A 15,497-nucleotide genomic window follows, 5' to 3' on the forward strand; every position below is an offset into this window, starting at 1 on the left:
TCCGCTCCTGCGGCGCCAGGCCTGAGGGCGGGCCGGGCTCGGGGGACCGGCGGGTCCGCGCTCCGTGGGGCGGGGCGGGAGCGGCCGGGCGGGAGCCACCTGCCCCCAGCGCCGCCCTCCGCCCTCCCCGGGACCGCGCCCGCAGCTCGCTCGGCAGCCGCCTCGGCCCGGGGCGAGGCTTCCTGCGCTGCCGCCTTCCCCGGGAGCCAGTCCCGGGCTGCGGCCGCCGGCGGGGGCGAGCGGGAGATCGCGCCTTATGCAACCGGCTCAGGGAGCCGCCGCCTCGCCGGCAGCAGCAGCAGCGGCAGCAGCAGCCCGGTGCTGTGCGTGAGTCCAGGGGCCGAGGGGGGAGAAGGTGTCCGGCCTCAGCCGTGCGCGGGCAGCGCAGGCACTCCCGCCTCGCTCCCGCCGGGCCGTTCCGCAGGTGCGGCGAGGTTGAGGCGGGCGGGGGCTCCGGCCGTGCGGTGCCGTACCATGCCGTGCCGTGCTGTCGGAGCTCCCTGTCTCCGTTGCTCCTGAGCAGTGTTGGCCCGGGCGTCCCGCTGTGGAGGAGGTGAGGGCGGGAAGAGCCTCAGCCCGCGCCGGCCTTCGCCTCCGCGCCCTGCCCGGCCGTGTGCCCGGCGGCCCGGCTGCGGGGAGATGCGTGGCTGGGACGACCTTTACCCGCTCCCAGTGCCGCCCTCCTGGGTACCGGGGGCTGCTGTAGGCATTCTTTCCTTGCACTTCATCCAGAAACTCCTCTTCCCCTACTTCTGGGCCGACCTGAGATACCTGCTCAAAGTGTTGACCTATGGGGCGAGAATGGAGATGTACCGGCTGCAAGGGAGGGTTGTCACTGTCCTGGACAAGTTTGTGAAGCTGGCGGAGAAGCAGCCCCACAAACCGTTCCTCATCTACGAAGGGACCGTTCACACCTACAGAGATGTGGACCGGAGGAGTAACAGGATAGCACAGGTCTTCCTGCAGCACGAGGCTCTGAAGAAGGGGGACACGGTGGCCTTGCTGATGGGGAACGAGCCAGACTTCATCAACGTGTGGTTTGGACTGGCCAAGTTGGGCTGCGTGGTGGCGTTCCTCAACTTCAATGTCCGCTTCAGATCTCTCCTGCACTGTGTCAGTAGCTGTGAGCCCAAGATACTGGTTGTGGGAGCAGGTAGGGTATACTCCTCATTCCTACATCCAAAGCTTTTAATGTCACATCTCCCACATACCTGGCCCTCCAGATCATTTGTTGGAAACCTGATTTAGAAATGTTCACAGAATGAAAGAAACATGGAGCTGGAGGGGCCTTCAAGATCTTATAAAGCTTCAGCCTCTCAGGCAGAATCAATTATATCCCTGCTTTGTGAACATCCATTTAACCTTTTATTAAAAAATGTGTATTACAGGAGAGTTTTCCACATCTGAGTACAGCCTGTTCCGAGTATTTAGTTGTGTCAGTAAAAGTGTCTCTGAAAGCATTAAAATTACCTATTAATTTTCCATTACTTCTCAAACAGTCAAATTTAATCTTACTTAAGTCATGTACTTTATTCTCTTGTACTACCTGCCCATCTTTCTGCTCATCAAAAACACTGCAAAACTGGAAGGTCTAAACTTGGACTGTACAGCCTCTGCTGTTCAATTGTTTGCAGGGGTATGACAGTTTTACAAGAATAAAATTTTGGAAATAGAGTACATAGGAGGTTGATTCATAATAACAAACTTAGTATTGGTGTTGGATTGGTATTGGTGTAGAAGAAATTGCTGTGTTTGAATAGGTAGTGTGTGTGGTGCAACTTTCTGGAGTATTACATTTTTATTAAATGCTTCAAAAGAATTTAAAATCTTGTTGTAGGCATCCTGCTCATTCTATGTTCAAATTTGGCTTAATTAGATAGATGTATAAACTGAAGACAGATCCAAAACATTAACTTGCCAAAACTCATTTATGGTGAAGTGAAAGTGAACCTGCAAGGCTCAAAGACCGCACAGAAGCTTGACACTTGATTGGAAGAAAATATAACTAAATATTGCATATTATTTGTCCCATATTGTCCCTTCTCTTTAAAAGTATTGTTTCAAGTCTCCTTTGCTTTTTTTCTGTTGCACACCTTCTTGCTTTACTACTGTTACACAAGTTGTGGGGTTTTACACCCATGACACCTAAATGATAGAATTTTCTTCCATCTGATATCTACTGCTATAAAGCTGTGTTTTCAAAAATGCATTTAAGATTTTTCCCTTGCATATTTTTAAATTATAAATCTTCTCATTCTGATTCTATATGGTTTCCTAGTTTAAGATGTTTGGTAATTAAAACAAGCCAATGAAAACAAAACCAATTTAAATATAATCCACATATGTGATAACAAGGGTTCTGAACTGACAGCTTTTCATTTTGCTTCCTTACTTAATTAAAAAAAAATCTTGTTTAGTTTCTTCTTATGAATATGTACTTTTGAGTGTATGGATTGAGGAAGGGAATTAATGTTCAGGAACTTTCTGCTCATTGACTGTGGAAAGGGAGAAACTTTGTATCAGAGCTTGCATCTGAGAGAAGTTTTTATTTAAGTTTGAGGTAACTAATGGGTGAGAAAAGCATTTGCAGAGCTGCGCTGGGAGCTGTGTTTCTCTGCTCTTAATTTGCTACCAGCAGCTGATAGTGAGAGCAACTGTGTTGAACTGGGTTCTACTGGGATTCTGCTTCTGCTCACAAGCGAAGAGCTGTGTGCGACAGCTGATACAACACAAATACCAACAAATTCGTCTCTCAGCTGGAATTTTACATTTTGGACTTCTTACTTTATTAATGGCTTTTAGTTTCTGCTGTAAGTCTGCTGGTCTCATGAGCCTTCAGGATTTAGAGGCTCTTTTTTTGCTTTTATCTGTGAAAGAGGTTAAAGTTGCTATGTCCTCAGCTATTGACCATATAATACAGGAGCTTCTCCAAAGGAGTCCAGGTTTGGCAATTGAAAGTTTATACACAGACCAGTGACTGTGAGGCCTAATTCATACCGCTCTTGAAAGAAACATATTGAACCTAATTATTATAGATAATAATTTCCCCCTAACGTTTATAAAAATTTCAGAGCAATGTTTAACAGTGGGATTACACAGTCAGCTACATAATTCTTAGAGATCTATTAAACATCTTTTTGTTCAGTGTTATTGTGAGTATCAAGGGATTCTTCCTCATCAATAAACGTGAGTTGTTCATTTTCCTCTTGTGGCACCATTTTCACAGAACTGTGGATAGTTTGAACGTGGTGTATATTTTTTTTCAAAGCATTTACTACAACCAATCCACTTGTGGTCTAATTTTTGTCATTGCCATAGACAGGCATCATGTCTGGCAATTGAGACTGTTTTTTTTAAAATCAGAGAATAGTAGGTAATGGCAGTATTTCTGGATAATGAAATTCTTTTAAAACTATGTAGGTTTTTCAACTTCCAGAAAGAAATGCAGGTTAACTTAGCAATTCTATTTCTTAGAAATAGTTAGAAACTATATCTTCAGTGTTTTGGATGACCTTTGGTCTTTTTCATGGACTGCAGCACGGGAGAAATTATCCCCTTAACAATTTGACTCCCTGTGTTCAGCAAGACCAAATTTGCTCTTGAAATTCTTGTTTGTAATAGCACATTAAAACAGGAGCCTATGTACAGTTCTGCTGTTATATCTTACTTATATCTAGTTAATATTAAGGTTTCATTTATGCTGAAGGGAACCTTCAGCTGCTGCCTGAAACAATTCTCACTGATGATGGTTTATGGCAAAATCTTCCTTGCTCAGACTGCTGATGTAGCCTCCTTTTGTGTGATGATTGCATCTTGCAGCTTTTTTGTACCTCATTTTCAAAAATGCTTTTATTTCTTACAAATGTGATACCTCCATACAATTATGTTTGATATTATTTATTCTTGCGTTGTCTTCCATACCTTGTTCCATTTTTCATGGTGCCTCTTGTAAGAGCACTCTCGTATGCCTTTTTTTACTCCTAACTTTTGTTGTGTGCCTGCATATTTGTCAGGCATTGTGGTTTGGTAAGCCCATCCAATTAGTATTATCTTGTCTTTGCTTCAGCACTTGGAATCAGACTTTCTTCTGATCTGACAATTCTCTTATACTTGTATTGCTTTTTCTAACTTTAGTTCAGAGTGTTTCAGTAGTATTTAAGTTTTGTGGATTTGATTTTGTCTTAATGTATTCTATGAACTCAGCAACTGAATGTTTTATTCTTAAGCCCCAGATATGTTATAAAAACTTCAGGGTTTCTTTCTCTTGTTGGTTTCCTATATGAAATGGCTATCTCTAAAAGTGTGGGGTTTTTTCCTATGACACTTATGCTCTTTTAATTAATTTAGTGCAATCAAGTAAATTTTTTTGTCTTCTTGTCCAGGCTCTGGCTAAAAAGCAAATATGGATTCTGTTATTTGCCAATATTTAGTCTTTCTGTTCCTTTCTGTTTGCCTTTGTGTCAGAGAGACAGAGTTTTTTTACTTTAACTTCTCTCATTTGTCTACTATGTTCCCAGAATATTTAGCTCTTGCTTTAATTTGTTGCTTAACCTTTTCACACTTCCATTCCCAGAAACATTTTCTCCCACCACTCCCATTTTGGGGAATGTTTCTTGAAAGAGGTTCAAAAGCTAGAGTTTCAAACTGCATTTTTAATAAAACAGTAGTTAACTAACTTTTATGTCAATGAGGAACTTGTGAAAGAGAAAGAAAGAAACTGTATATTCCTCTCTCTCAAAAGCTGTTCATTCTTACTACACGTTACCAGACTATGCCACCCTTAGTTGTTTAAATAAGCTGCTGGTTAAACAGGGGAGGTAAGGCACTGCTTAAAATGAAGACATCTTTTAAGGTGTTATGTCCTTTTTGGTGAATATTTCTATTGATCGAACACTTGCTTGAAGAAGGGATTACATTGCATCTGTTCTATCATTGTGTCTATAGCAGTATCTACATCAGCAATACTACTAAACAACACATACAGTTTAGTGAACCACCAGAAATGCACAAATGGAATTTATTTGCCAGGGCATCTCTAGTCTGTTTCTACTGGGAAGAGTTCAGCCCAGAGTAGGACATCCCAGATTGTCATCATGACTTCTGATGCAAGGATTCAGCTGTTAAAGGATTGCTTTCTAAACTCCATGAGATTGATTTACATCAGTCCTGATAACAAAGGCTATTAAGGGAGTGTACATGCTGCATGGACACGTGTGGCAGTGTGCTCTACGTGGCTCTGCTTGAGCAGGGAGATCGGACCGAGGTGACCTCCAGAGGCCCCTTCTATTCACAGCCATCTTGTGATTTTGCAGTTCTGTACAGAGGTTTGTCTCCCAGCTGTATTGCATTTTTCTGGCCAGAAGTTTTTACTCTTGAGGCACTAGCAGTGCTTTCTGCTGCTGCTGCTGGGTGTATTTTGAGCTAGACAGAAGCATGTCTAAATCCTGGAGAAAGACAGTAAGCAAAATATTTTTTGAATTTGTAAATTAAAGTCATTTGATGTTACATACAAGTAGAAGTCTCATCTGTCACGTTAGTCACTGAATGAAAAAAAAGAATGGATTGTATTGAAACAACCTTTTCTTATCTATTTGGAATAAAAAGCTATTTAGACCTAAACATTTAGAAGAAGACCATGGAAGACACCAGCTCTGTTAGACACCATATCTCTTTGATCACTTGCTCTTGCTCTAGTCTGTGTCTTGTCCCAGATGGTCTTTGAGGGGGAAAAAGAGCTGACTGTTATTTGCAAGGTGGTTTATGTTTTGTTACCCTTACTGCCTTCAGTGGCACTTCAAGACACCAGCACTGATCCTGAGCTATAGCTGACTTTTCTGCTATTACTACTTTGTGAGAAGCCATGCTGAGTCACTTGGGGGATCAAGTATAAGTAACAATTACTTTCTGAGGCCAGACAGTGTGGGGAAGAGTCCGGACTTGATATAACTTCCTGAACATATCAGCCAGGGTGCACATCAAAGTTATGTAAGAACCATTTCTTGGTTTCTTTCTGAGTAACTTTCTGTTCAGTACAAACTGATCTCATAATCTAATGTATTCCTTTCATCAGCGTGGGACTGTGTCCTTGCCAACAGCCTGCATGATCTCTCTGCTAGAAAATAACATAAAAAAACCTTTGTGCAACTAGAAGCCTGGGACAGTAGTTCAAAACATATTTTCCTTGCTTTCTCAAAAGATGTAACTGAGTTATGTATTCATGTGAATATAAAGTAACAGTTTCACAAACTTTTACTGAATAATGCTTTAAAAGTAAGAGGAGAAAAAAAGCAAACAAAAGCAGAAAAACATATCCATCCTGATCAATTCCAGATATTTTTTCTTAGTAGGAGCCAAATAATTTGCAAATGGGAAACATTTGTATACAAGCAATGTAAACAGCACAGATGGAACTTGCCAAATTTTGTATAAGAAGACATTTCTCCCAAAACAAGTAACCCAAAATCTGAATATACTTTTGTAGTGTAAAGAGTAAATAAGTATTATTTGAGTAAAACTCCAAGTTTAAATAGCAGAATTGCTTTACTGTAATTGCTTTTCTATATGAGGTGCACATACAAGGTGCCTTTAGAAATATACAAATCATAGCTCTTCCAAGAGGGCTGTGTCTTCCTCACATGTGGAAAAGATGATATGTAAAGACTTGACAGCCCTACACAATGTCTGGCACAGAAGTTTTCTGTTTGGGGAACAAAATGTTAATTGACCATCATTAGAATTATTATTTGGAAATATGTTAGTACAACTGAGAGTCATCTCCAAACACCTCATCTCATGTGTGTTCCAGAAGTAACTTTCAGTTTCTGGCACTTTAAATACAGCTGTTTTAGCTTACCTTTTTTTATTCAGGAAATAATTTATTGTTTCTGCTGTTCTGTGCTATCTACTAGAAGTTTCTTTCAAGATAACTTTTAATTACAAGCTGTTCATGTATTGTTCAAAGTACTAGATTCCTGAGCACAGAAGAAAAATTATGCTGTGTAATCATTTAATTGTTCAATAGCAGTAAAAAGCTCCAGAGCCACTGGTTTTAAGAGTGAGTGTTTGGAGAAAAAATTACAAGTGTGTATGTTTAATATGATGATTAATCTTAACTATTTTGGGTGCATATGTTTCAGTCTACCCAAAGGGAACTGTGTCCTCATGTCGTTTTTGAATCTTGAATGAGTGTGTCTGTAGGGTTGAAATTAATAGTTCCTATCTTTCTTCCTTTGCTGCACAAAAAGGGGGAAAAAAGAAAAAGAAGAGGGAAATCCTCTTCTTTTTGACAGATTTGCATTGTAGATGAAGTTAGTGCATTAATAAAGAATGGTGGAGAATCTATATTCTCTACTACTTTTGAAAACAGAAATAGAACTCCAGCTACTTCCAGCGCCTCTGTTTCTTTTGCTAGGTTCTACACAAGCTATCCTTAGTATATTTGAGAGACATATATGCATAATAGGAAGACAAAATCAGTTTGAGATGGTAATATGTACATAGTTACTCCATCACACTTCATTTATTAATACGTGCTAGAAGTAGTACAGTTGTATTTTTCTATTTATTGCTCAAAAATATGCCATAATTCTATAATACTACAGCTAGACAGAATTAATATGCCAATGAACCTTGACATTCATGGCGTCAGGTTTCCTGCAGTTAATACTACTGTTCTTGACATTACTTTTTGTTCAAATTTTTTCACCTTGTTGCTGTCTATAGTGGGACTGTACTCCAGTGATTCAAACAGCATCTTTCAGATTTAAAATTATTTGGGTGATTTCTTTCTGAAATCGTTCTGCAGTATTAGGAAGTTAGAAAACAAAATTCTTAATGTTACACTACATCAGATCTATTTGCTAAATGTTCATAAAATATATAAAACTTGTACTCTGTAGGCTTTAGGTTTGTAAAACATATTTAGTTGATGATAGTAGGCTGTATATCTGTAATAACAATTGTATGTTATTAATTAAAATAACTGCATCAGTCTGTCATTATTAAAGCAGCTTTCTAAAAGATTAAAAATCTTCAGTTATTTTGGCATAAAATTTATGCATATGGTATCCATATTTAATATTTGTGAAGTGAGTTTGGAGTTGGCATCAGGATTTCAAATGCTGGCTCTGGCAATGCCTCATTTTGAGGTTCTGGGTGAGTCATTTCAACTTTGTTTATTCAAAGTTTATTCAACTTTATTTATTATAAGAACTGATATAATAAAATAAATTTATACCCACAGGTAGATTTTTAAGATTAATTACTTAGACTGAGATGTATCAAAGCCCTAAGCTGTAAATGAAATGGAAACAGTATTGTTCCTGTTGTTGGTATGTTTTCTGGATTAGTACTTTAATGACTGTGTAGTCTTCTGAGAAAGTGACATTGTAAAAATGCTTCAAAATATAAAAACCACATAGGTTATTTAAGGATTATACTTTCTATATATTTTCTTTTTTATTTGCTCTGGGAACTTCTCTCATTGTTTCTTTCCTGATAAGCCAACAGAATAGAACTTAGTTAAACTGCTGTTTCTTTTTAAATTAGTCACTTCTGTGCTTTTGAAAAAAAAATAGTTCTCAATAGGAGATTGCTGTTGAGGGCATCCGAGGAAACCTGTACTGTAATTATCAGTTATGCATATATCTGCCTCCATGGATTTCTTCAAGATTTATTTGAAGTTGAAACTTAACCACATTTCATTCTAGTCTTAACAATGACTAAGGGCTACCTAAAATCATGTGGACAATAGGAGTTAGTAATCAAGGCTCACAAGTTTGCCTTGAGAGCTAGTTGACCATTCTAATATGGGATGGGATCAGCGGTATTTTTAGCATATTATATCTTGTTTTCAGTGGATTTTCATTCTAGTTCATTTTTATTTTATTGAATCTATATCCATGGAGGTGACTTGCATTTCGCTTTCTATTATAAAAAGTAAAACTTTAAGAGAAAAAATACTTTATTCTCTAGGCTTGTGAAGGCGTAATGGAATTAACATTATTTCATGTTAATCTTTAAGATTTGCTTGGGACGTTGGAAGAAATTCTTCCTAAACTTCAAAAAGATGTTAGTGTTTGGATAATGGCCAAGGACTCCACGTTTCCAAATGTGCATACCCTTTTAGACAAAATAGAAGCCGCATCTGAAGACCCTGTTCCAGTTAATCGATGCTCTGCCAACAGTCTCAAGTCAGCTGTTTTATATATATTTACTTCGGGAACAACAGGTACAGATCTTCTAAAGAGTCCATGTTTTCCTTCAGCTTTCATCTAGAAACTTGATTTTTCTGAAACTCTGGTATCACAAAAGCAAAATGTCATGTTTCTCATCTAGAAGCATTACTATAGAAAACCACCCATATTGTGTTTCTCTTCAGTGGTTTATGGGTTTCTCTTTATTTTTTCCTGCCACATTGTACAAATACAATGAGAGGCTTTACCTCTTATTACTTCACAGCTCAGGTGTTTATAAAACATTGCTTTTTTGGTTGGTTTACAATCATAATAGATAGTATTTTGTGACCACACAACACTCCCTAGCTAAAGTTATTAAGATTTTTACCTAGAACTTTAAAAAAATAATCTTGAAACACACAAATAGACATTTGTTTTTCTTACATTAAGTCATGTTTTATGCAGGTCACTGTAGAGACAGAAAATAGGATTAAGTTACTAGCCTTTTAGTTTAGAAACAGATGTCTGAATTGTGCTCCAGCAGCTAAGAAGCTAATACTTAAAAAAACCTGATCACTGACATGAAAGGCAGCATTGTTTTTAAGCTGAATGGATTGGCATTCTCATTCAATTGAACACAACAGTTTTAGCCACATGAAGATTTAAAATACTTATCTGGTTTGAGGCTTTGTTCCTTCATACATATAATAATTTAATTTATTTGCTTCAGGTTCTCAGGAAAAATTAGGAGATAAGAACATCAGTCTCCAATAAGTTAGGAAGTTATAAATACTGTCAAGAGATGAGATTTTATTTGTAATTCTACTAATAGAAATATGCTTAAGCTTGCTTGTTAAGAGTTGGGAGTTAAATTAGCTAAAAAAATTACAGAATTATCCAGATGGGATGATTTTGTTCTTACAATTAGAATCAGAGTATCTGTGTGAAGTCTCAAGTTTCAGTTATGTAGAATTTAAAATATTTTTGAAACTTTGTATGAAATACAAGAATTTACATTGAATTTCTATTATGTACTATGTAACTAATATCATAAGGTTTGTGTAGTCTGAAGAGTATGGAATAACTAATTTTGAGTTACTGAACATTTTCACATGTTTTGACTGAAAATCTTAGTTAAAAGAAAGGAGTGTTTTGCACAGTCTGTAGTAATCTCTCTGTAAAGGCAGAAGTAAAAACTCAAGACTGTAGAAAACTTCTTGCTATAAGCAATTTATTGGCAACCGAGGTGTATTCCCTTTTCACTTAAGTGTAGAAAAGTGGAATAGCCTGGAGGGTAGCTCAGCTCTCCACAGATTATACTTCCAGCTCTAGCTAAGTCTTCAAATGAACAATAGCTTTGCAAGAATAGGTGAGAAAACTTTATGAATCATTATATTTTTTAAACTATTGAACTGTTCTCAGCATTCATCATCAGCCTGACTTAGCCTGGAATTTGTGTGTGTGTTTGAGAACGCATGTATTATGCAAGATCACATCCCCTACTCAGATTTATAGGTACCAGAGTAGTAGCACAAGAAGCCCTTGCCTGTGAGTCTGCATGTTGCTGAGAAGAAGTGCTGTGCTGAACTTGAAGAAACTCTTTCAGAAGAACCTAACTGATGTGGTCTTCTCACAGATTTTTTCTTAATTCGTCATAGACTTCGTAGAATTCTAAAACAAATAGGAAGATGTATGATTCTTAGATAAGGACCCACTGTGTGACTTACTCCATGTAGATCCCATACCTTTCCTATTTGCCTTACAATCACTATGACTCTTGCCTGAACAAGATCTGGTGTGATGCCTCTTTATGTTAAAAGAGGTCTATATCTACACTACACTTTTTGTCCCTTCTTGCTTTATATAATTTGCTAGCAGCAAACCAGTGAGTTTCTTCATGTTTTCACTTATTTGAATGACTGTGACATCAAACTAAATAGCAAAGAGATGAGGTTACAAACTGGCTAATCTTTATGTGTATATAAACATGCAAAATTGTATTAAACAGCCAGTTGTCTATATATGGTTGTCGAAAAAGGTGGTTGACAATTTGATTACAGAAGTAAAAATTGACTCTTTTATGATTTTAGAGACTTCATACAGATTCCCTTTAAGAAATACTTTAATGCATTATTTTGATTTTATTACAGGTCTTCCAAAGGCAGCAATCATTAGTCATTTACAGGTTCTTAAAGGAGCTGCTGGACTGTGGGCTTTTGGTGCTACTTCAGAAGACATCATTTATATTACTCTGCCCCTTTATCACAGTGCGGCTTCTCTTCTTGGCATTGGTGGATGCATTCAGCTGGGTAAGGCTTGTTTGCTTTTGTTGTTAATAGAGAATTAATTATTATAAAAATGTCTAAAACATGCTTAGGTTCACTACCCCTAGGGAAGCTAATGCTTTACTCAAATTCAGTGAGTAGTCTTTTTTGGAATAGCTGTGTATTTTGGGGAGAGGGGATGTTTTGTACTAACAAGTGATCTCTACAAGCTCTCTTTGTGGTGAAGAATTAGTTATCATAATTTGCATCACAAATGTTTTGACTTCTTCATATTTAGGTCAAAAGGAAGTTAAGGACATATACAGTATTTTGGCAGTGTGTATGGTGCATTAGTGTATGTACGACTAAGCATTGTACAGTAGAATAGGATTAAAATGTATTTGGTGAACTTAAAATATTGACAAATACATTGACTACTACTGACTGTGCAAGCTTTTTCATGTATTTTTAAATCCCTTAACTTTTTATCCATTTGATTTTTGTACTGTTTTAACACTGGCAAAAAATCAGATGCATTACTGAGACAATATAGGTGTCCTCAATGGCTCTTTTCTAAAAGATTTATTTGGAACTCCATGACAAATACTTTGTTTCCTTATGCGTCAAGTTCAAGTCAGAGCAAGGGAAAGATCATTGTATTATGGGGTAATAATACAATCTGAATCTGCATTAATGAATACTTTCTTTAGAAATAAGGCTTCAGTGATACTCACGTGATTTACTAATCAGCCTGAATCTTCTGGATATTTTCAGTTAAACACTTGAACACAAGAGTTCAGGTTAAATTCTTAAAATATGTTACAACACCAACAGTGTTGTAAGAAGAGAAGCTGACTTGTTTTTAAGCTCTGATCTATTACATTGCTGTCTCAGCCAGGAGGCTGATTTCCTCTGCCTTCTTTGCCTACCAGGTTTGAACACATATCTTCAAATAAAACAGCTTAAATACTGCATAGTTCTCTGAGCAAGGCTGTCTTAGTTCCTCAGATGATCTGTTTTATAGCTAAGCTGCCACATGGAGCAATTGCCTAATTTCATTTTCCCTACTGTTTCCATAAAGGTGCAACCTGTGTGTTAAAAAAGAAGTTCTCAGCTAGTCAGTTTTGGAATGACTGCAGAAAGTACAACGTGACTGTCATCCAGTACATTGGAGAACTCTGCCGTTACCTTTGCAATCAGCCAGTGGTAAGTGGAATCAAAGTGATGCCTATTTGTCTGTCAGTACATTTATTTTTTTTCATGTGGGTATGCTAAAAGGGAAATTAAAATCTATTAGGCATGTACTTCTGCCCTTCCTTTTAATTGACGTTTTGCAAATATGTGGTGATATGTAGATGCTTAATAAAAATAATGGCATGAATCATGAAGATATACTAAAAGTATTATAAGGAACAATTTTGACACTAAAAACTGATTCAGTATCATTTGTGATAAAGCATTGTTTCATGGAATTTTGCAAGGTAAGTTCAAACAACCAGGAGTACTTTCCCATGCCTTTTCTGAATTTTCAGAACTCTTTTCTTGGCACCTGTGTGTGTGTCAGAGGTCTCACGTTTTGTACACTATGTTTTAGCACTGTTTTGTTTTGCGAAATGTGCATATTCTGAGACCATGTAAATAATATTTTTAAACTTAGAAGGGGCTTGGTCTAGGTTAGCAGCTTGTTGTTCAAAGTGAACCATTTGCTTTTTTTTCCAATTATAGAACTATTCTAGACAACAAATATTTAGCAGAACAGAAAGAATTTTGTGAAAATATACAGAAGTTGGATGCAGTGCAACTGTTATCTCTTTGAAAAGCCTCCCTTTGCCACTATCATAATTTCATTTTGTTATTTCAAAAAAATAATCAGTGGTTTATTTCCTTTTCAGTGAATTTATTAAAATGACTCATCTCTTAGAAAAAGGTACCAGAAACTCAAAGGATTTAATTTGAAAATTATTAACATCATCCTTAAGCAGTATTCTAAAATAAGGGAATGCAAATCAGTCTTGTTTTCCAACAGAATAATAATTTGCATTAATACTGGAGTTGCTGACCAAAGAATGGAAAAGGTCATTGGATTTCTTTTCCCTGAGGAAAATTTTCTAAAGTATATTTAAGCAATGTAGTTGTGGGTCATGGATCCAACTGCTCTATCCATGTGTACCCCAGTAAAGTAGAAGTTCTTGAATTAAAGGGAGCATGGATGATGCCCTGGTGAAGACCACTGGTTCTGATGAGAAACCAGAATAGTGATACCTTCCCTGATTGTTTTTTGTGTGTTGTTTTTGGTTTTTTTTTTTTTGGTTTGGTTGGTTTTTTTTTTGGTGGAAGGTATGTCTTGGGATTTTGTTTGTTTTTAATTTTTATTTGTTTGGGGGATTTTAACTTTCTAGTAAAATAAACAAAAACTTAGTCAATAACAAGAAATCAAGTTATAAATCATAAGAAAAAGTCAAGGCATTGGGGAGGCATAGTTTTTATAAATTGTGGGAGTTTTTTCTTCATTATAGGCTAACTTGATTGCCATAACATCATTTCCCTTCTCACCAAAACTTCATCACTTCTGCTGTGTTTGCAGTCTGAGATATTAATTATTCCCTTTTTCTATTCTCTTACTGTACAGGGAGAGCATGGCTTCTTTTCCCACTCCTTTTTTGTGTTAAACACAAACTATAGATTAATATACTTAATTTCTGAAACAAACTCTTCTAATTTTCAATTTTACCAAGCCACCGTGAAGTAAAAGCAATTTTAAATTGTGCAAATAAAGTCAGTTATACCATCCTTAACTATTTATGTACTGCATATACAGTGGTTATACAATCATTAACTATTCATTAACCGTATAACTATTCTATTTGTTAATTTATGTGCATATTTTCTCGGAGCTGGCATATCTAAACTCTTTCTTCTTTGAGGCTACAGGGTTTTGTTTTGTTTTGTTTTTGCTTGCTTGCTAAGCCTCCTCAAGAAAAATTCAAATTATAAAACAAATCAGTTTGACAGCTAGGTACTTCAAGAAAAATATTAAGTATCTGTCATGTTAAAACTGGAAGAGAGACATGTTCACACAAATAAGTGGAAGGTTTCAAAATATCTTAGGCAATTTATTCTTAGTTTTCAAGTAAGCAAAATAATTGCCTAAGTTGGATGCCCTATTTAAGTTTCGTTAATGTAGAAGTACTATGTATGCTAGCAGCATAAGAAAGATATGGTGCATTTTAAAGTTCTGTCAGGATATTATATGGGCACTGTTCATGAGATTAGAGTGCTACAAAGCCCTTCTAATCAACCCAGATTAAATCCATGGCAATTACCTTATTTTCTTAATTTAATTTAGTGTTTCTTTAACACTAAACTTGAAATAATTGTTTACAGTTGGAGTCCATGCTGTGGCCTCGAAGTTCATAAATTCTGAATTGAGCTTTGGGCAAGTCTCTGTGGTAGCATGTAGGCTCTTGGCTGAGCTTTCCCTATTGGTTTTGTCTTGTTTGATCGTTCTGCCTCCCACTCACATCTGCAAAAGTTCTTGAAGACTCTTGCAGCAAATTTTTCTGAGGTTATTCTGTATCCAGTTTGGTTTAGTAATCTGTTGTCTGGAAAGAACATTTGTTAGAAAAGGAAGTTATCTTTTTTTTCTTAGGTACAAGTACAAAAAGATCTGGCTTTATGTGACATTTATAGATTTTTCAGGGTTTCCAAGTGAGTAATCCTCAAGCCTGCCCTCTTCCAAACACCTCTTCTGCAGCATTTTGATTGTAGGAAAATACAATGACCAGCATTGATGGCTAATAGCCATCAGTAGCTACAAAACAGATCCATCTGTAAGATACGAGCATGACTACTCCAGTGAAGAAGAATATTTAGAAAATTGATAAACTGGTCTTGCTGGCTGACATTGCTCAAATTCTCTATTAACAGTGATCTGAAAAACTACAAGAGTATGGCGTAGCAGAACTCCCTGTATTGCCTCTTAGCAAAAGCCTTGGAAATTCTTCTCTACCAATCCGTGGATATATTTTCCTTAGACACTTGCAGCTAATTTAAATTT

General features: G+C 37.2%; 1 protein-coding gene across 2 annotated transcripts in view; it reads left to right on the plus strand.

Moving 5' to 3' along the window:
* The first annotated feature begins 612 nt into the window (after nucleotides 1–612).
* Nucleotides 613–15,497, plus strand: part of SLC27A6 (solute carrier family 27 member 6) — a 40,466-nt gene continuing 25,581 nt past the window's right edge. Inside the window, exons 1-4 of one of the 2 annotated variants that reach the window (XM_066569190.1) lie at nucleotides 613–1,153; nucleotides 9,023–9,229; nucleotides 11,327–11,485; nucleotides 12,522–12,646. In XM_066569190.1, the coding sequence (XP_066425287.1) occupies nucleotides 640–1,153; nucleotides 9,023–9,229; nucleotides 11,327–11,485; nucleotides 12,522–12,646 (1,005 nt within the window). In that variant the 5' untranslated portion in view covers nucleotides 613–639. The remainder of the gene's footprint in view (nucleotides 1,154–9,022; nucleotides 9,230–11,326; nucleotides 11,486–12,521; nucleotides 12,647–15,497) is intronic. The other variant, XM_066569191.1, reaches the window with a different exon arrangement.

This window comes from Molothrus aeneus, chromosome Z (genome assembly GCF_037042795.1).
Source record: "Molothrus aeneus isolate 106 chromosome Z, BPBGC_Maene_1.0, whole genome shotgun sequence".
Classification (NCBI taxonomy): Eukaryota; Metazoa; Chordata; class Aves; order Passeriformes; family Icteridae; genus Molothrus; species Molothrus aeneus.